General features: G+C 35.0%; 1 protein-coding gene across 1 annotated transcript in view; it reads right to left on the minus strand.

Moving 5' to 3' along the window:
* Positions 1-2,553: 2,553 nt before the first annotated feature.
* ALPK1 (alpha kinase 1) overlaps positions 2,554-21,368 on the minus strand; it is a 32,493-nt gene continuing 13,678 nt past the window's right edge. Inside the window, exons 3-13 of the mRNA XM_015815088.1 lie at positions 16,528-16,726; positions 14,824-14,883; positions 14,177-14,263; positions 12,867-12,943; positions 11,666-11,761; positions 10,271-10,375; positions 7,286-9,368; positions 5,869-6,022; positions 4,679-4,841; positions 4,366-4,552; positions 2,554-2,765 (exon numbers count right to left, since the gene is read on the minus strand). Coding sequence (XP_015670574.1) covers positions 2,566-2,765; positions 4,366-4,552; positions 4,679-4,841; positions 5,869-6,022; positions 7,286-9,368; positions 10,271-10,375; positions 11,666-11,761; positions 12,867-12,943; positions 14,177-14,263; positions 14,824-14,883; positions 16,528-16,726 — 3,411 coding nt within the window. The 3' untranslated portion in view covers positions 2,554-2,565. The remainder of the gene's footprint in view (positions 2,766-4,365; positions 4,553-4,678; positions 4,842-5,868; positions 6,023-7,285; positions 9,369-10,270; positions 10,376-11,665; positions 11,762-12,866; positions 12,944-14,176; positions 14,264-14,823; positions 14,884-16,527; positions 16,727-21,368) is intronic.

Raw genomic sequence — 21,368 nt, forward strand, 5'->3', positions numbered from 1 at the left:
TCTTGCTACCTAATTTCTTCTACAGCTCTGGACTATAGCAGAACATTTATGTTCTCAAACAATGCAGCACAAACATCATATTGGTGACAAAAAGAGGATAAAGAAACTGCTGTACAAAATCTGAACTCTCTCTTCTTTGACAAAGAAAGCCATTTCCTCTTCCTTAAGCTAAACTTTGTGTGAATATCATGCATTATTTTATGAAATATTCCTCATCTATCTCAAAATAACACAGATATTCATACATCTTTTAAAAAGGCAGCATCACTTAATTAACTGACCATACTTTCATAAAAAATAGCTCAAGGAACTTTGTTAAAAGCTGCTGTGTTCAGAAAATATTCCTGTTTTCTATTTTAAATAGCAAGAGAATTATATATTATCTCTACCACAAAATACATCATTTATAACAAATAGATGGGTATAATCTGCATATAAAACACTATGTAAGGGAATGACAGGTTTGGTGCATAATACTGAGTTATAATGCATAATGCACAAAGCCTAGAATTAAGCAAATATATCTGAAATTTGACAAGTACCAGAACTCAGATTCAAAGAAAGATGAGTGAGATAGTTATTGAATTGTGCTCTATAAGGAGTTCATTTGCAACAACACAGATTGATTTGTTTCATTTTAGAACAGGACATCTCATCTTATCAAGCCTGAGCACTGGGAGATATCTCAGACTTCTTTATGAAAAACAAATTGCAAATACTCTCTTCACTCTGTAAATATTTACAAATACTGTAGTCTGTTAACTCTGATCCTCTCTTTGAACAAATTAATCAAAAGGGGTCCAAAGAATAATCTGACCATGACAACAGATTGATGTAAATATCTTGATTACTCTAACATAAACACTGCATTTAATGTTTCCGACTATATGTGTTAGGTCCAATATAACTGGGACATCATTTGGTTGTGAATTCCTGGGCTGCTATCATAATCAGGATGGTAAGTTGAAGTTCCCCAGCACCCAAGAGCCAGAAACTCCAGTAAATATACTTCTGTGCAACAGAGAGGACAATAGATCAACAACAAACTTAGCTTGTTCTTGTCTGTGGATATGTCTAGTCAATGAAGCCACAGTTATCTTTTTTTCTGAAACTTCTTACCCCAAATTGCAGATGCTATCTCTATTGCAGAAGATGTTCTGCTGCAGAGCACCACCATAGGAACCAGTGCCTTTCTTTTCCATCCACTTACTAAAAATATCAATATTCTTCCACTCTCTATCATCAGTTCCATTTTAAGTCTACATCTTGTCTTATTTTTTGTTTAGTCCTATGGTAACCTACTACTGTATTGGAGTATGTGGAAATTTTCCTGTTTAATTGGGCCTTAGACCTCTGCCCCCAAATTCTGCCTTGTGAGCATCACTATTTTAATGTACATCCATATCAAATCAGGTATCACCCATCTAACATGAGATTCTAAATATTTTTTTAAAAAATAAATGGGTTTGTGATGAAACAACCAGCCAATCGCTGATCCAAATTTGTTGTCTGAAAATTATCAACTAACATTTTATTAGGAATTTCAAGGTCATGTGAAATGGCACACTGAAAGAAATCCATATCAGAGGGTGGTACAAAACAGATGTCTGCTCTATAGCTGAGATCCCACCATTGTTTAACATTGGGAAAGCTGCAGAGGTAATCACTACTTTTAAAGGAGAAAAAGGGTTGAGAACCACAGCAGATTTAGAAATTCTTCTCCACCAACCTTAAAAAATGAAGGGGAATCATGTAACAGCTTCATTTACAACAATGGATTTGGTGCAGGAAAACGTATAGTACTTTTATCTGGCAGTAAAAATATTCCCATATGAATATTTAGGAAATGAAACAATGTAATTCCTCTATTGCTTCTTTTTTAAGTTCTCCAGCTGACAAAAGTCCAGGAAGGTCACATCCATGAATTATAAGCTTTGATCAAAAAACACAAAAGATTGCTTTATAAACAGAAAGAAAGAAAGAAAGAAAGAGAAAGAAAGAAAGAAAGAAAGAAAGAAAGAAAGAAAGAAAGAAAAAGAAAAGGCAACAGCTGCTTTTACCCAGTGCAAGAACAGCATACATATCACAAAACATTCAAAGAGGATGTGTGTCAAATCAGAAGCAGCCTGAATATGTTAGATAACTTTGAGCAACACCCTCTGTTCCAGGATCTGTGACAATATTATTGGTCAATGTAATAGAATGAGAGACCACTTGATTCAGGAATAGCTCTGGGAAAGGAGCTCTGAACTTTAAAATTAAGATTTGGAAACTAGCATAGAAAGTTAAGACCCAATGGTTGTGAAGAATGTGTCAACGCTGCTAACATCGGATGTTCTTGCTTTAACAACATATGGAGATGCAGCCATTTTCCTTCTTATGTTTTACTCTTAGAATTAGAGTTAGAATTAGATGATACTGGGGGGGGGGAAGGAGGAATGTGCATGGGAGTTTAGTTAGACATAACAATACTGTAACTAGTGTGAGAACCAAGGTTTTTTGAAATAAGAGATGATAAGAAATGGCGGGTTGAAGAACTGGAGGGAAAGCCTGCATTATCTAATATCACTTTGGTTTCTCTATAGAAGGTCTTGTCAATGAAAGACGAGAACAGATTTCATTGCATTCTGTATGCTGATTATTGAAGAAATAGTAGATTCCTTTCTTTCCAAAGTTTGTGAGGCCTGATGTTTCTTTCTTAGAGACAGAATGGATCTGGGGATCAGTAAGATAAATGAGGCCTTTTCCATTATCAGTCACCCAGCCTGTCCAAAAGAAAAAACAAAATGCCATTTTCTTAATGTAAGCGTTATATAAACTAGCATGCAATTTTCTAAAATCAAATCAACAAGGTCAGAAAAATTATGTTTCTCTTATATATTTGGACAAATTGACTAAAGGAAGCATGAACTAAGATTCAACAAAAGGGTCAATCCGAAATTTTGTTCATAGGTGCCTATGCATATCTTGGAATGGGGATCTGCATATTTTGCAGGTTTCGGGACTTTCGGCTTTTTCCACCAATAATTTTTTAAGTCTTCCTTGAGTTGAACTTACATTCAAACAGGGGTTGTTGTTTTTTGCAGCATGATGATGGGATTCGTTTGCCATTATCTATTTCCAGGATTTTAAAAAACCTTTTAGTGTAGCCTTAGTAGCCAAGTATACCTTGATAGCTTCCCATTCATGTACTAACCCAGCCCTGATTTGGCTTAGCTTCCAAGCCCATACTAAAAGCCCATCCTATCCTAGCCCATCCTATCCTAAGCAAACGTAATAGTGGAAATGGAGAAAAAGTATTTATTTATTTATTAAACAAATTTATATGGCCACTCAACTCACACATGTTGACTAGTGATTGTGCAACTTTGAAAATGTTTCCATTGATTAAAAGTTGTAATATTTTTAATTAGATTTATATTCCATTTTGATAGTATACATAGCACTTCCTTATCCAATTTTCTGTGGCAACCACCTTGTGTAGTGGGATGGACCAAAAAAGAGTAACTGGCCTAATCACCAAGCAACTTTCCATGGCTAAAGATGGACTGGAATCTAGATCTATTTAGTCTCTTAGTATTAAGGACGTATTTATTGGCAATGTAACAATTAAAAATCAAATTACAAAGTAAAGCGGAAGTAGAATTATATGCTCTTTTGATTCTATGTTCCTAAAATATTTTAGCAGTAAATACTGTTTCTGCAACTGGATCAAAGGACAGAGGACCACAAGGCTAGAAACTGGGATTTTACGAGTTTTAATTCTTCTTCTTCTTTTTTTTACAAAGGCAAAGGTGACTTTGGGTCAGTCACTCTTTCTCAGAATAAGAAGAAGGCAAGAGCAAGCACTTCAAACATTTTGCCAAGAAAACTGGAGGTATAAGTGTCAGAAATCAACAGTGATTTGAACATACCAAATAAATATTCGGTGTCCCTTTGCTTGAGCAGCCATGACACCATAACAACTTTAGTAGAAAAATGTCTTCAGAGTTATTTCACAAATGAGGACAAATGGGATCTAAATTATTTATGGAATCTATTTATGAGAAATTACTTATAGCTTATGTGAAGTGGACCTTAATCACTTGCACCTTCTAATCAATCAGTTAAAACTTGAACTGTTTTGCTGCTGTTGATATACACTAATTCCATTTCATTCTCCCTTCTGCCTGCCAAAATTTTTCTTCTTCCTCTCATCCTCTTCCCATGTAATTATTTAGCATTCTATGGCCATTGAAATTAAAACTCTAAATAGTCACACAATGAAGAAGGTATGCCTGTTCAAAACAAACATCAGCGTTTAATAACCCATTGGTCTAATAAAATGTTAGATTTTTACCACATAATGACTGAATGTTTACAAACCTTGTAAATCGACCACCACATCTGTGCCTTGGGAAAATTCGTAGCAGAAATGACCATATGCAAGACCATATTCTGTGGCTTTGTACTCCATTTTTACTACATTGGTGTTGTTGGATAACTTCACAAATTCTCCTAGAATGTAGGGTTCCACGGTCACACATCCTTGGATAGACTTGCCTTCTAGTATCTGACAAAGAAATAAGAGGGCTGCATATGAATAGTATTTCCATATAGATACTGTCCACTATGTTCATAAGGTTATTTCTCCCTTGTCTGCTGCTAAATTCCCGATAGGCTTTTGTTTTCTCCTTACCAAGAGTACCACCGATGGAATGTAAAAGATTTGTGTAGGGATGTTTTGCTCATACAGTCTTTTGTTGAATTCTGTCACATAGTACTGAGCTGTCATTTGCCGCTCCACGTCATTGAAATGATACGTAATCTCTTTTTCTTCTTTGTATTCTTTGCCAACATATCTAGGGATAATGTACACACGGCACAAATAATATTTTCCATTTATTGGGACTAATATAACACATGCCACAGTAATATCTCATGTTTATCTAGGAAATGTGTTCATTGCTCTTCTCCAATAGCAGCTCAGATATGACATGAATATATATATATTTAATATAAACACATTAAATATGATCTAGGCAGAATGACCATATGAATTTTCCATAGCTGACGAATCACCATCTTATAAGTCAGTCTGGGTTCATAGTAGAAAAGGGAGCCATGGGTCTGAACCTCCTTCTGTTTTCCTTTATTTTCCCCTCCAACTTTTATTTTTTTTTTCCCCCAAAGGAAGGAAAAATACTGTATGGCTGACTTAACTTTTCCTCATGTTTGGAAAGTGTCTAAGGAAATAGGAAAGGATATAACCATATGCAATTGATGGGCTATTAAAATACTCTAGCAGTGGGAAGAGGGCTTGAAAAACATTGATAATATTGAAGGAAGACTTCTCCAGGAAAAATTCTGGTTTTCCTGTAGAGGAAGAGATTCATGATAACATGGATCACTGAAAGTTCCCCACCCTCAGGATTCAGGTTGACCCAGGATATCTGCTATCTTAATGTTGCCCTCTCCTGTTTCAACTTCAGAAGTAACCTGGTCTGGCAATTGAAACCTCTACACTACAGTCATCCTTTGATAATATGGGTGCTCAGTACATGTGAGTACTTCAAGTCAGCAATACCTCTATTGCTGGGGAATTCTGGGAATTGAAAACGAAGTCCATAATCTAGAGGGCACTCAGATTGGGAAAGGTTATCTCAGGAAGCAGATGTGGGAATCAAGTAGTGGAAGACTTCTTGAGTTTGCGTTGTATTTGCCACTTATCCTAGGCTGCTAAAACAACATGTGGCCTCAGCAATGGTGGAACACTTTACAAAGGCCAAAGAAAGATTCTGCTACCAGGAGCCCTATATTTAATCAAAATTCAACATAATCTGGAGCTTGTGTGAACTTTTCCAGATCATATGTTAACTTGAGTCATACCTTCCCAGGGTTTCTTCTTGGTGCAGAAAGTGTATCCAAAAAGCATTCCTCTGCTTGCCTTTCTTTGCCACACTCAAGTTGTCTCCAATATATGCAGCTGTCTCCTGAGCTGTCCACAGCCCAGATATCTTAGAGTATTTCAAAAGAAGAGCATCTAGAGACAAAAATGGATGAACTGGCAGAGCTACAGTTTGTCACATGTGCTTTCTGTAAAACTGCAGCATAGTGCTATCAGTCTCATATTTGCAGAGAAAAGCAAAACAAGATGAATTGCTTTGGACTGAGAAGACATTTCTCAATAATATCTTGCCAATGACTACAGATTTAAAAAACCCCATGGTTATGCCCCCAAAGGAAATATATTGTATTGTATATGATAACTACAAAAACACTAACATCAAAATAAAGTCCTCTGCAGCAGATATAGGACTTTATTTGAAATATCTGGATATCAGTATTTAGATTCTGCTTCTTATTAAATCTCATTAAAACTCATTAAAGTTTCTTTACATCTTACATTTTTAAGAGTATAAATATGATACAAAATCCACCAAAAAAAACAATTGTATCAAGGATAATAGCGAGATCTGAATTCAGAAGTCTTGATCTTTTCTTAACTTCTGCACCCTCATTTCTTTTCTTTTATTTTTGAATGAAAAATACATTTTATTAAATTTTATATCAACATTTTGTTAAAGTTCACATTGGCAGGGTATGAAGCTGGTGTGTTTAATTAGCCTCAACATAGCCATAGGGTGAGTATCATGTCCTTCACTGTACTACCCTCTTTCCAGCAACGAACTACAAGTTTCCATACTTGTCTGACATCAGCAGTCATAGAACTTCTGTATGTGTGATCAACTACATCTTAACTTTAAAGAAGGGGACCCAGCAAAAAGAAGGGAGAGGCCCTTGGAACTACTGGCATTCTATCTGATGTCATGGTAGCATGGAAGGGATAGCATTAATTGCATCATTACCCCAAAAATGATTATGTGATTGGTTTTACATAATATGTAAAACTATCTGTACAATGTACAACTGTACCATACAAGATAGAGCCTGGATTTTGATGTTCATACATTAAAATAGAAATTGGGCAAGGAAAAAAAAATACAAATTCAGAATAAGGCTAGACAATATTAACTGATATTTATTCCTCAATGTTTGGTGGTAAATATGTAAGAAAATAAGCATAGTGCTATCTGCTGGCCATAGCAGTAGGACCCACTGAGCTCCTGATCCCCAACAGGGTGGATGAACAGGTAACCCTACCATGAGCCAAATGGTCCAAATTTATAAATCAGTATGAAAGTGCCAAGATGCAATCAACTTCTATCTCTGCAAATAGTATAGTTTTACTGGGATCAAAATTCCTGGAACAAAGATAATGGTTTAGAAAATGGTTTACACTTACAGTGTGTTTTATGCAGGAGGTTTGGTTTAAAGAATCCTGTATTCTTCATTCTGTCAACTAGCCAAGCTTGTTCAACACCTGAAAGTAGCTTGTTGTAATCATCGTTGCTCAGAATACGAGCTTGTTGCATTTGTTCTTTGACCATGCTAATAAAGGAAAAAGAGCTTCCACTAGAATTCATTAAGGAGGGACTTCCCAGTTCAGAAAAACTACTGGAAAAACTTGGTCCTTTGTACCATGATTTCAGAGAGCTTGAGCTGGGGGAGCTGTTCAAAATGCCTATTCTATTTTCACCTTCATCTTCTTCAGTTGTAGTACAATCACTGGAATGATTTGCAACTGGCTTGTTGACCAATCCTGATGAACAACCTGGGGCCTCAGTCGTGTAATTTTGTGGATCTTTTATTATACCTTCACTGGCAAATGGTTGACTTAGAAGGTCTGTTAACTCTCTTCTATCATCAGAAACCAGTTCCCAGTCATCTTCTGCTTGTGTTTTAACTTCAGATATTTTAGAGGAGCATCCAGTTAACATCATATTGGCAGATTGGTTAATCCAATTTTGTACAAAATGGTCACATTCAGGTTTTAGTACATTGTTTCTTATAGAAGCAGGTACTGACTTTTCACTGGGTAGATCTGGGTTCATTAGTGAATCTTCTGTTCCATCTTCAGTTTCTCCTTCTAAGTCAACCATTTGCCAATGATTTCTATTCATTGGGCCTAATTCTTGTGTACGGTTTGCATTGTCTTCAATGCTTCCTTTTCTAATACTAGAAATAGTAGCATTGCTGCTGTCCTTGGTTCTGGAAATCTTCCCTGAAGAAATTATTCCAAAAGGATCTTTTTCAGATGTAATTGCTTTATCTTGTTTGGAGTTGCTGCTACTAGCTCCTCTGAGTGACTGCTTTGAAGCATCCACTCCTGCCTCCATATGCTTCTTTCTTAAGTCTGGGTCCAATTCTTTTGGTGCATTAGTGAAAGGTATACTTTTTGGAAAGGGATGCTTTAAAAAACCCGTGTCATTTTGAGAGTGTTGAAGTGTGATTTTGTGTAATTTGTTAGTTAATAAACAAAGATCACTCTCTTGAATTTTATTTTTAATATCTTCAATCAACTCTGTAGTGTTCTTTGTTTTCTGCACCTTACCTTGGGGTAGATCAATTTTATTATTGACAATTTCTTCCCAACTAGTACTGGAGCTTGATCTGGACAATTTGCTCCAAGTTCCCAGTTCACTAAAGACTTTATTCCCACTTTGAGAATCAACTGAAATCTCACCAGCTTTGCTTTGATCATCAGAAGTTTCACTTTCCGTCTCTTCATCAAGAGAAACCTGCCTTGTAACAATGTGAGACATTTTCTTTCCCATTTGGTCTTTAAGACCATCATGTCTTTTCCTTGCTTTCTGTGAAATTGGGATTGCTACACTGTGATTTTCATAATGAGAATTTGCTTCAGTAGCACCTATGGTATCCATATTTCTGGTTTCGGTCTTCAGCGTTGTTATACAGGTTCTTGCCTTCCCTTTCCCTGGTCTAATTTTATGGTTTCTGCAAGTACTTTCAAAAACATCACAGACTGATTCATGATGCTGAAAATACATTCTGAGAACCTCCTCAAAGTTCAAATCACAATTCAGAACCTGTTTTTTGACATCTGTTTTGTAGCTATCTGGAATGTAGGATTTGGCATCTGAATTAGGGAAATTTTGCACTTGCAATTGTTCTTTAACTGACATGACCAGGGACATAATGTCATTAGCAAGCAGTTCTTTTTCCTGCTCTTCATTTTGAAGTGAATAACTGTAAACATAAAGCTTCTCCAAAGCTTCCTGGCACAGCTGATTCACCTGATTAAGGCTCTTGCTTTCCCCATACAGTCCCTGATGTACTTTGGTGAGGGAAAAAGCTGCTTTGATAAAACTGTGGAGCTCCTGTTTGCTGGTGACTGGTTCTTTGTCCTTCTTGCTCAATAAACCAATTTCAAAGGACTCCTTTGCTTGTGATAAATAAAATGCTCTCTTTTCTGGAGGACATGCACTTGAACAGCTGTAAGTTAGCAAACATATTCCCCGGATATTCTGAAAAATAATTACAGTGGGAATGAATAGGATTTTGTCAAATTCATGTGTTAATATATATGTTTCAAATCCCTTAAAATCTATTTCAACATGTAATCTGAATTGTTTTCATTAATTTTCAGTTGATTATTTTTTCTACATTTAGTGAAATATATTTGTTTTATTTATTTAACATAAATTTATTTAGCATAACATTTTAAATCACTATTGATCTTTGTAGAAAATGGGGGAGCTTAGTGGAATGCAGTAAAAACACCTTCAAAAATATGAAAAGAACATAATCAGACTCAAATAAGAATTGATATAGTTACAACAGAAACAGAAAAAAAACATACAAATGAAAGATACAAAACATCCAAATTAACAACGAATTTTGTAAGCTGCTCAGAGTCATTTAGGTATGATGGGTGGTATAAACATGTAATGAATAAATTACATATGGGAATTATAGCCTTGAAATGCAAAATAAACCACATTTTCTACTCTAGCATTAAGTAAAGCAAGATTAATAATGTCTTGTTAATTTCAACTTACTGGTAACTAAATATGAATTCTAATAGAAACTGCATTTATAACTATACTTATTCTATGGTAAATGTCAGTGAAATAAATGGAACATGCTTTTATCTATCTTTCTGAACTGCAATATTAATTCAGGCAATAGCAAATAATTGTTTAGAATAACTCATAACTGTTTAGAGTAAAAAACCTCAATCCCTAATGTATGGAGTGCAGTTTAATTTTTTGCTTTATATTTCATCTGCACTACACTAGAAATTTAGATTATAATTTGAATCCCAAATATTAGCTAGGCAGGAGCATATTATATCAGTAGTTGACAAAGACCGCTGTAAAGAATTTTCAGAGTTGAAGAAAACAGTAACACTGATCACGGTACTTACAACTGCAGTGAGCACAAACAATGGTGTGAACTGACTCAAGGCTGCAGCCAGCTTGCAAGCTTCGGCAGCTGAAAGTAAACGATGATCAAATTCTTTAAGAAGGTTCTAATAAAATAATAATAAGAAAATGTACATTGGAAGATACTCTTCTCATAGTTTTAAATGCATACTATATATGACATAGACTTAGTTGCATCTCTTGATTCAGAGACAGTGTATGATAAAAAGAATAGGCTTGAATTACAAACTATTTTGTATGAATAAAAAGCTAAAAATTGCTAAATGTGCCAAAAACAATATATGATAGCAATAAAACATGTGGAATAATGGAATTCTTACAGAATGATTCAATATTGAACTGGAGTAATACATGGGCATATAACATCATCTTATTTGCATAATGTATTTCTAGTCAAATAAATAAGGAATGCTGGTATTATATTAGATGGGATGAGAATTTAATATATGTGTATTTTAGTAAATAAAACATGCCATCTAGGTTCCTGACAGCCTGAATAATTTGTAGTGAATGTAATATAAGTGTGCCTGATGCAATCAGAAATATGGATTTCAAAATTAATTAATGGTACTTGCATTTGAATTAGAAAATGGAGTATATAATGGAATGAATTAGAAAATGGCGTATATGTAACTGGCAATAACTGGAGCAAGTATTTGTCTTTTTATATAACATCTACTATAAATGAAAAAATGAATGGATTTTGAGTGATGAAAATGTGTGTAGAAAGGGAGTGGATACAATGCGGCTGGTTGTAAGGAAAGAATGTTGGTTGAAATAAGTGAAAAATAGCTATAGTAACGGCCTGACTACTTTGTTATAAAGAAGGGAGAGTTGGGTGCATGCAGATAAACATAAAAGGAAGTTGGACAGAGGGAGAAATGGGGAACTTAAAAAGTGTGTATGGTGAAACAAGTAATATAACAAATGGTCATGAATGGATAGATGATGCACAAATGTGGTTTGAATAAAAACATCAATGATGTAAAAAAAGATGTGTCATACAATGAAAATGATGAGCTTCAAATACAAAACAAATATATGAAACAAAGGTGAATGGTTTGAGAGGAAGGTTGGATGGAGCTAATGAAAGTCTTGAAAAGAAAGGTGAAAAAGAATAAAAGGCCAAATATGTGAACTGTATGGATGTGGTAGAAACAAGAATGGTTAGCAAGGAAAGACAGCTATAAAGCAATATGATGAATGATGTTGGTACAAATAAGTTTTAGCTAAGTTTATTTTTCTTTTTTCTTGTTTAATTCCTTTGGTTTATATTCTTTACTCCTTTTCTGTACTCTGCACAATGCTTGCTCCAAAAAATATGTATATATGAAAATTAGTTAAATCAGGTTCATCTCTGCTGTGAAAATAGTTACCAGGCCAAGCTGAGAATTGTTTTTAAATCTGATGTAATCATCTTCACTCATGGATATAAAGATGTCTGCCAAAATACCCAGTGAGGTAGCTATTCCCTAAAAAAGAACACATATGAACAACTATATATATATATTTGTTTGTTTCTATTTTAGGCTACTTCAAACATGTCAAAAGAAAGTAAAAATACCATCTAAGGCTCTTTATCTACCTAATTCCTAGTGGGACAAGGAAAATCAGTTTTTCACTAATCAGGAAATATTAAAAGAATATTTGCTTTTTTTAAAGAAAATTTGCTTTTTCATTGCAACCAATTTGCAACAATCTATATTCTTCCATTTGTGACCAGATCTGATCATGAAGGTTACAATAAATCTGGACAATATGAGGTAGTTGAACAAGATGAACTTGTAGACACTGGTAAATAATAGAGAACAGTGATATCAGGTACTTAAAGGTTTTATGCCTGCTGAAGCAACTCAAGATTAATTAGACATATCAATATTTTTTCCAGATTAATAGAGAGCTGAAGAATACTAATAAACTAACTCACATCGCAGATGCAAATATAGAAATAAGGAAATATATTTAAATTTCACAATTAATTCCCCATCCATATCACCTGCCATTCTTCAATTATTCCAAATCAGTAACTTCTCTTCAGTTAATTTATCTCTAATTAATTTTCCACACTGATCCTGTTTAAAATTAAATTTGCCTTCAATTAATCACCCCCTTTCATCTTAAACTAAATTACTTTAAGGTATAAACTGCAGAGTCATACTTTTGCTGTGATGTTGTGGTGACAGATATGCCTGCCTGGACGCATGAATCCATGAGAGAAAGAACAAAGTGTCCACATTCTTCTAGGAACTCTATTTCTTTCTTAGATGCATTCATCTGTATAAACCAGAGTCTCAAAACTTCAACAGCTATTTTACTTTTTAAACCAGAAAAGAGAGAACAAAACTGTTCCTTAGATGACAATGGCTCAAGCACCAAGGGCTTCAGAAAACATGGAATCTTGCCTCTTCAAAATATTTTTATGAAGCTGTCTGTTTCTTTGTAATCATTTGAATGTATACAATCAGTGTATAACATGTCCATTTTTAATATGAGCTTTTAATAAGCATACAAAATGCTCCAACATAGGCCATTACTGGGTAGAAAATATTCAAGGTTTTAAAAAAGTACATTTATTACCTTCTTATCTGGCTGGGGAAGCGTAAAATAACCCAAAATTGAGGCCCAAATCAGCTCTGCTGCTTCATACCACATCCCTGAAATACAACACCCATAAACAAATGTTCATTTTTAAAAAGTTTGTTTTATTTTTCAAAAAGAGTTTTACTAGTGATGAATATTGGAGTTTACAAATTCTGATAATGACAGGGATTGAGCATTTCATGATAGGAACTAATACTCTTAATGAGTATTCATAATTTATTTGTTACCATTGTCAAGAAAACGTATTTTATATGAATATCTACATCTATTTTTTTCTCCATATTAAAAGACAGTAATTACATTTCAACATAATGCAAAACAGACTGTGTATTAGAAATTATATCAAATCTTCATATTTTTGTTAAGAAATATTTTTCAGCATGAAAAATCTTTTCTCATACTAGAAGATCCTTTTGTTTGTGAATGAATATCCATATTAGTGCCTTCAAATCGGTCCTGAGGCCTGGCAATGACATGGAATCCATGAAGTTTTATTGGCAGCTATAGATGGTTTGCAACTGCCTACTTCCTAATACCACTTTACAATGCCTTGGTAAGGCCACACTTGGAATACTGCATCCAGTTTTGGTCACCACGATGTAAAAAAGATGTTGAGACTCTAGAAAGAGTACAGAGAAGAGCAACAAAGATGATTAGGGGACTGGAGGCTAAAACATATAAGGAACGGTTGCTGGAATTGGGTATGTCTAGTTTAATGAAGAGAAGGACNCCTAGAACTAAGGAGAAACTTCCTGACAGTTAGAACAATTAACCAGTGGAACAACCTGCCTCCAGAAGCGGTGAATGCGCCAACACTGGACGTTTTTAAGAAGAAACTGGACAGCCATTTGTCCGAAATGGTATAGGGTTTCCTGCCTGAGCAGGAGGTTGGACTAGATGACCTCCGAGGTCCCTTCCAACTTTATCATCATCATCATCATCATCATCATCATCATCATCATCATCATCATCATCATTACACTTGATAGGGAATGACTGACCCAAACTCATCCAGTTAACTTTGGTGCCTAAGGCAAGATAAGAAATCCAGTCTCCCAGCTACTAATCCAATGTCTTTAATCACTATACTAATTGGCTCTCAAGAGATAATTGCTGTTTTGTTATTAGTGTTATTATGTGCAACTTCTTATCTCCTTAAGTATTTATTTTTATAGGGTTTTCCACCAAGTTCGTCCATATGAAACAGTTATTATGCAATCTGTTCCAAAGTTATAGCTCATAACATCAAAGAAAGTGAGATTCTTGGATTTATCTAACAAACCTACCCAGTTTCTGTAGAATCTGTCCTCTGATCTGTATACAGACAGATTGAACAAGAATACGATCACTTTCTTTACAGTACTTCCATACTCCTAAAAAGCAAAAGGAAAAGGTCAGTAAAATATCATTCAGAGCTTTAAAGATGAGGAATAATAATAGTAAGACCAAAGTTTAATACTTGTTTGAAATTAATAGTTCTTGTTTTACAGCTAGTTGTTTTGTAACTTTAGCTCTGGGAGATATTCAAATACGTAAATATATGATTATTTTATATTTTATTTAATTACCTATATTTATCATTGGATTGTAATTACAATGGTATCTGCTTATATTATATATTTCTACAAAGATTCATTAATTAACACACATACATACACACACACAAATATATATTACAGTTCTTCAGTGAGCCAAAATACGGCTATTAAAAAATAAAGATATATTAAAATTGGTTCCCAATAAACTTAAGATGCAAGATGAAACATGAAAAATTGAAGAAAACCAAAATGAAGTTTTCTCCCAACAAATTTCTTTATAACTTAAAGAAAATACATCCAAAATTATTTGCATATCCCAATGTAGGCCATAATTATCAACAACTGGAATTTATCAATTAAAATGGAAAGAAATATAAAAACCATAATTTATTTACCTGTTGCCCCATTGTCAATAATAAGACTGCTAAGAATATATTCAGCCTTCAATAATTTACCTAGAAATATTAAATATTTTTGTTATAATCAACATAACAGGGCAATGCCACTTCATGAGTAAGGTTCCTTGAGTTGAAATGATCACCAGGGTGAATACAGACAGCTGCATTAGTTCACATGCAACTGCACACACGCATCAACTTTGTGATAATAATTTGTCACCATGCTTGACATAATCACAGGTTTTCTTTTAAATAAATGTAGCTTTCCTTTAGTGAAAAATGGCATATGAGGATCTATTTGTTAACTTGGGCTGTAGTGTCTTGTAATCATATTGTAATGATCAAGACCCACCTTAAATTAGGCTGAGACCAAGCAGCAGCCTTGGTTCGAGACTGGCGATATATTGTAGATCAGGAGTGTCCAACCTTGGCAACTTTAAGACTTGTGAACTTCAACTCTCAGAATTCCTCAGCCAGCTTTGCTGGCTGAGGAATTCTGAGAGTTGAAGTCCAGAAGTCTTAAAGTTGCCAAGGTTAAGGACCCCTGTTGTAGATGGTCTCAGTCTCACCCTGTTAGCTAAAGCTGTGATTTATTTATTTGGAATTGAGCCCTGCTGAACACAGTGTATTAAACAATGAGACAATATACAACCTTGAAATGCTTAGTCGTGTATATATAGGCTCAGATTCATCCAAACAAATACTTTGTTGTTTGTTCTCTTTGAGGTCTTATGCTTTTGATATGCTACTTTGACTGACACTGAATTAAAAAAATGAACAGAGACCCCTCTCTCTATTTTGTTGACATATCTATTTTTCAGACTTGCCATGAGAATGCTAGAAAACCTAATATTTCTGCTTGTATTGTGTTGGAATGAAATTATTTTTAAAAGATTATAATTTCATTACAGTTTACCAAACTGCTGAACAAAAACAGATTTTATTTTCTTCTTACAATAATCCTTCTTCCAAAAATAAAGAGCCAGTCTGATGTAGTGGTTGAGGTGCTGGTCTAGAAAACAGAAGACTTGAGTTCTAGTCCTGCCTCAGGCATGAAATATGGTTGAGTGACTCTGTTTCAGTTACTCTCTCTCATCCAAACTCACAGGGTTCTTGTTGTAGAGGAAAAAAGAGGACGAGGAAGGAGTATTATGTATGTTTTCTGCCTTCGGTTACTTATGAAGTAATGAAGGCAGGATAAAAATCAAATAAATCAAATAAATAAATCAGTAATATATTTGACATCTGAAAAACATCACAATACCATTTATGTTCTTTGCTGAGAGTGAAAGAAATTCCTCAGGTTAATTGTACAATAGTATTTGTAACCTTAAGTATCTGCAGATTTTTTTTAACCCCTTATATGCAGCTTGAACTGTACCCAGAAAATATTAGAAATGTGTAATCTATTTTAAGGCACTCTTGTTCCAAAATACAGCAATTTACCCCTCGGTGTTCAAAACAGCAGGGAGCAGCCTTTAGGTGACAAAAGCTCTAATTAATGTTTTCCAGATTATTTCACAATTTTCTCCTGTTTTTCTTCTCCATCAGAAACTTTGTGTTGGCAAAGTGCGTGGCATAAAGAAATGTCACCTTTAGAATGGGACAAAGTATCCTCTTGAAAGTCAAGCATCTTCTAATTGGAACTAGGCCAAGAAAATGGAGAAAGGGTCAAGGGGCTCGCAGACAGCATTTCTTTACCTGAATTCACAGAGATGCGAGCCTGACGGATAACCAGCTGAGGAGCAATCGGTACCGTAGGCTCAAGCTGATGCAGCCGTTTGACAATTTGAAGAAGCTGGCTGGAACCATCAACCCAGTATAGAAATCGGTCAACCAGGAACGCAATAGCTGTTGCTGTCAGATAGTCTCTGTTGGCAATGGAGATTTTTAAGCAAACCTGAAAAGAGGACCAAAAACATGTGAATAGGAAGAAGCTGCCCTAGGCCTAGGGCAGTGGTGGCGAACCTATGGCACGGGTGCCAGAGGCGGCACTCAGAGCCCTCTCTGTGGGCACGCGCACTGTCGCCCCAGTCCTAGGCCTTCAGCTGGGTTTTATAAAACCTTTTCGCTTTAGGCCTCCACCGCTGTGTGCAAAAAAAAGAAGAAGGTTCAATCAATCAGTCAATTTCAACTTCTCTCAGGAAAAAAAAAGATCTTGCAAAGTTGGAATTGATTGATTGAACTTTTTAGTCCCACCCAGTCTGCCGTTACTACTGCAACCATGCCCACCCCATGGGACACGCCCACCCGGCACCCGACAATGCATAAGTGGGTTTTGGGTTGCAGTTTGGGCCCTCGGTCTCTAAAAGGTTCGCCATCACTGGCCTAGGGAACTCTTTGCAGGGGACGATCCATAAAATACATCATTCACCAGGAGATAGAGAAGGTACCAAGCTGCAATATTTGTTCACTTATTCCTCTGAAAGATGTTTACACTTCCCTTGAACTGCAGAAACTCCCAAGGCAAAGTTGGGAACTATTGCATCCAATGCAGAAAACGAGTAGAAAAGGTAGAAACAGATTTAAATAAGACCTTTACAAAGTATGGTATACCTTTTCAATATAGCAGCCTGATATTTTACCTTTGTGTGCAGTGACATTTATTTCTGTAATTTTTCTGATTCACTCAGCTTGTTAACCAAAGTTAGATTATTCTGAGAAACATAATCATGTAAACAAACATACATTGTACTAAGCCATCATTGGTTTAGTTTTTTTAATATAATATTTTATCAATTTTCCAATTTTACATTTAAGTATTTAAAAAAGCAATGTGGTGGCTGGGATAATCAATAGTTCAATAACGAAATCTTTAGTACAAATCTCAAGTTACAACCTCAAATATTTCCTCTTTTTTCCCCTTAACAATTACTGTCTCGTATTTAAGCTAATACAGTTTTTATTATATCAACTCAGTAAAAACATCATTATTACATTTATTTTAGCTTATACGTATCTTAATTAGTTTTTACATTCAATCTTCATAAACAATCCATATCCTATTATTAATTTTTTCCCAATTTTTAGTTTCCCATCAATATTCCAATTTAACCTTTGATATTTATAATTTTCAGGCTTTAGGTAACCAAGATTTCCCTTATCTCAATTCATAACAGAATCTAATATCCAAAATACACATTTTATCTATTTAAATATAATCTTGTTTTATTTCCTAAAAGTTATCTATTTCCCACCATATTAAATCATCTACTTAATAATACAATATCCCCTTTAATAAACCAAAACCATTATATATATTACCTGGGTTATTTAATAAATCAAATATATTCATAATAATATTTTTAAGTCTAATTTTTAAATATTAAACAGATAAAATCTTTATTTTCAACTAATTTCCAAATATTTTAAATCTAATGATCAGAATTCCCCTTATCTCAACTTCTCCCTTTAACCCTCTAATTAATAATATGAAATCCCCTCTAATAAATCAAAACCCCAATTTTCTTCAGCCTTATTCTGGCTTTCTTCTTTTGCCAACTAGGCTTCCATATCAGTTTTAGATCGTCAAATAGATCTCCCTCTATTATTATATGTGTTATTTGAAATAAAGGAGACCATTTAATTGCCATTTTTTTGGAAGGACTAGCCCATTTATATTCATTAAATTGTCTCCCTATTATTCCAATTCCCCATGATTGCCCTGATATGTTTATCTTCAATTCAATCTGTTCTTCTTCTTTCTCAAATTTCTTCTGATTTATATAGAAAATCTTTTTCATTTTCAGTGTTGTCACTCCCTTTTCTGGATTTTCTATTAACTGTATTTGTTGGTCAATTGAGTCCTCTGTCTTAATATTTTATTGTTCCACTTCTTCTGTTATCTTCTGCGTTGTTAGTTCTTTGGTTGTAGTCAAAGTTTGGGTTTGTGTATCTAAGCTGGCATCTTGATCTTTTATGTTAGGTCTTATTTTATCACAAGCTGAAAGAATGGTTTCATGTATTGCTTCCAACATGGAAAGGATCTTTTCCTGGTCTTCATTCATCTCTTTCACGTGTTTATAAATAGTCTTTACAGTAGAAATCGTTTATCAAGCAAGATTTTATAGTCCAAGTTATTTCATCATATAGTAACCAATATGCCTCAAATAAAGAGATAGGAAGGCAATTCCCCACATATAACTCTGAAAATCAGTAAAGATTTACATTCACAGTTCAAGTAGGCCAGTTATGCCACCCAACTGTTCTCTTACAGCTGAGTTTCTCACAGGTGGTACCAAGGTCAGAAGAGTCTTATCTGAGGTCTGGGCTTTAAGCCAAGTCTCTTTTAGGAAATAACAAGTTGTAATACCAAATGTTGCCACAAGATGTCACCAATGCCGTTAAAGGTTTTTTAAGTCCAAAATTTTTATAATCCTTTTTCCAATTTTATTTCTTTTTTGTAGATAAAAGCAAAAATCTCTAATAAAAATAGGAAAATTTTTGGTCCCCAAGTTTCAGGAACATATAAATCCAATTAGATTAAAGTTGTTCTTTTAGTGCTTTAATTCCCCTGGGTAGTCAGTCACTGCTATTCTTAGAGGGTGGGATAGAAATTCCCTTCCCTCTCTCCTCACAGGGGGAAAGATACTTCAGGCAGCTTTTACAGGAAAAGAAAGTACTTAGGGTAAAGAGAAGATCGGATCTCACCCAGTTTCATCCGCATTGCTTTCGAAGTGCTTGGTGGTAAGTTTGACTTCGGGTGTCTACAGCCTAGTGACTATTACTATGGCCGGTATTTCCTCCGCCAGTTTGGAGGGCTGCCCTGGATCGAGAGGAAGGGCTGCCACCCTCCCACAATCAAATGGAGGTTCCCTCCTTGCTTGTCGCCCCTACAGGGTGACTTTTGATCCTTTCCAGGCCCCCCAACGGAGCGAAATCGAACACGGAAGATAGAGCTTGCTTTCCAGCAGCTGCGGCAGCCGCGATGGCAAACCGGAAGTCATTGGTTTAGTTTGTTCATTAATCCACTGTTGCTGGGTTCACAAATAATGCAAAAATATAAAATATAGTTTATAAACTATAGAGACTGAATTCACACCATAGGCTAAACTAAGCCATAGTATAGTTTAAGCTTAATGTGAACCTAGGTTTTAAGTTAGTTTACAGCTAAAAAAGTTAAGTTTGGTTCTCACTAAAATCAATGGGGCTTAAATTGTGGAGAATGTATTGTACAGACTTTAATCAGAACTAAAAAGCAAAAGCAGCACATATTCAGATAAATCAATCTATCTGTTATGTTAAATAATAGAAACAAAATGAAGTTTAATAGAGAGATAGATATACGTCCTGTTCCTGATGTATTTTGGGATGAACCCAGGTCCATTTTATATTATAGAATAATTTATTCAGGTTTGTAGCCATGCATAATATATCTGCATGGAGCACCAATGTTGGGGGCTTCAAGAGAGAAGGCATCTTCAGTGCCTAAAGGAACACAAATTCAGGGCACTTCTGAGATTACACATAGTCCTCGCTTGATGACTGGTTGCTTAGAGACTGTGTGTAATTCCCAAGGACCTTCCCAGAGATACTTTTGACTGGATTTTAAAATTGACAGCCACATTCCCCCACCCCCACCATGTGATTGCATTTTGGATGCTTGGCAACCACCTTGCATTTATGACTATTAGCAGCATCTTATAGGCATGTGACTGACATTTTTGGCATTTTTTGCTGGTTTCCAGCATTTACTTTTGGTTTTCAGCATAAATATACCCATATGGGAAAATGGGTTTGCACTGTCATGCTCCCTTAATGATGGTACTGTTTTCTTAACAATTAATTCTGTGCTCAATTACAGTTGTAAGTCAAAGACTCCCTTATATTGGGCAATCCCTTGTCATGAAGGAGTTCTGGATAAAGCTTTCATACCTAGTTCAAACATTTTATCTGTAGGAAGAACCTCAATGGTTTCAGTGACTATTGGTTGAGTTAGTGGACCTTCAGACAAAAATTTAGTTAGGAAAGTTAAAAGGAATTGATCTCAGCAGGCAGCCTCTCCTATCCAAATTTGGGCTTGGAAGCTAAACTGGGTGAGGCATAGTTATAACTAAATAAAGTTTAGCTGTCTGAAAACTTTACAACAAAAGGTCCAAGAAAGAAAAAAACCTCACAAGGACAGATTTAATTTAAGCCTTTAATTTGCTTTAGAAATTTATAACTTTTGCTTAAGCGTGTTTTTGCTTAATTTAATAAAACAAAATAAGGAGAAACTGAATAAAACAATTAAAAAGAAACAAAAGAAATACGACAGAAGCAGCAGATATATGCTGTTAATTCACCCAAGGACTCAGCTCCAAAACACAATTCAGAAATTTGAAAGCATCTTGACAATAATGTGGAAAAACGGAAGCTTCTTTCATAGAGGAAGAAAGATTCTGTCATCAATTATTGGTCAATGACTGAAATAAAAATTTCTGTTTGTCTATCCTGTCATTAATACTTGGATACTTTCCTGGCTGCCCTCTGCTTCTGTTGTATTGTCTTCTCTTAGGATGTAATTGATCACCAGAAGAAATGATAGAACAGTATCAGGGGGT

Source organism: Protobothrops mucrosquamatus, unplaced genomic scaffold, assembly GCF_001527695.2.
Source record: "Protobothrops mucrosquamatus isolate PMUCROS unplaced genomic scaffold, P.Mucros_1.0 scaffold314, whole genome shotgun sequence".
Taxonomy (NCBI): domain Eukaryota; kingdom Metazoa; phylum Chordata; class Lepidosauria; order Squamata; family Viperidae; genus Protobothrops; species Protobothrops mucrosquamatus.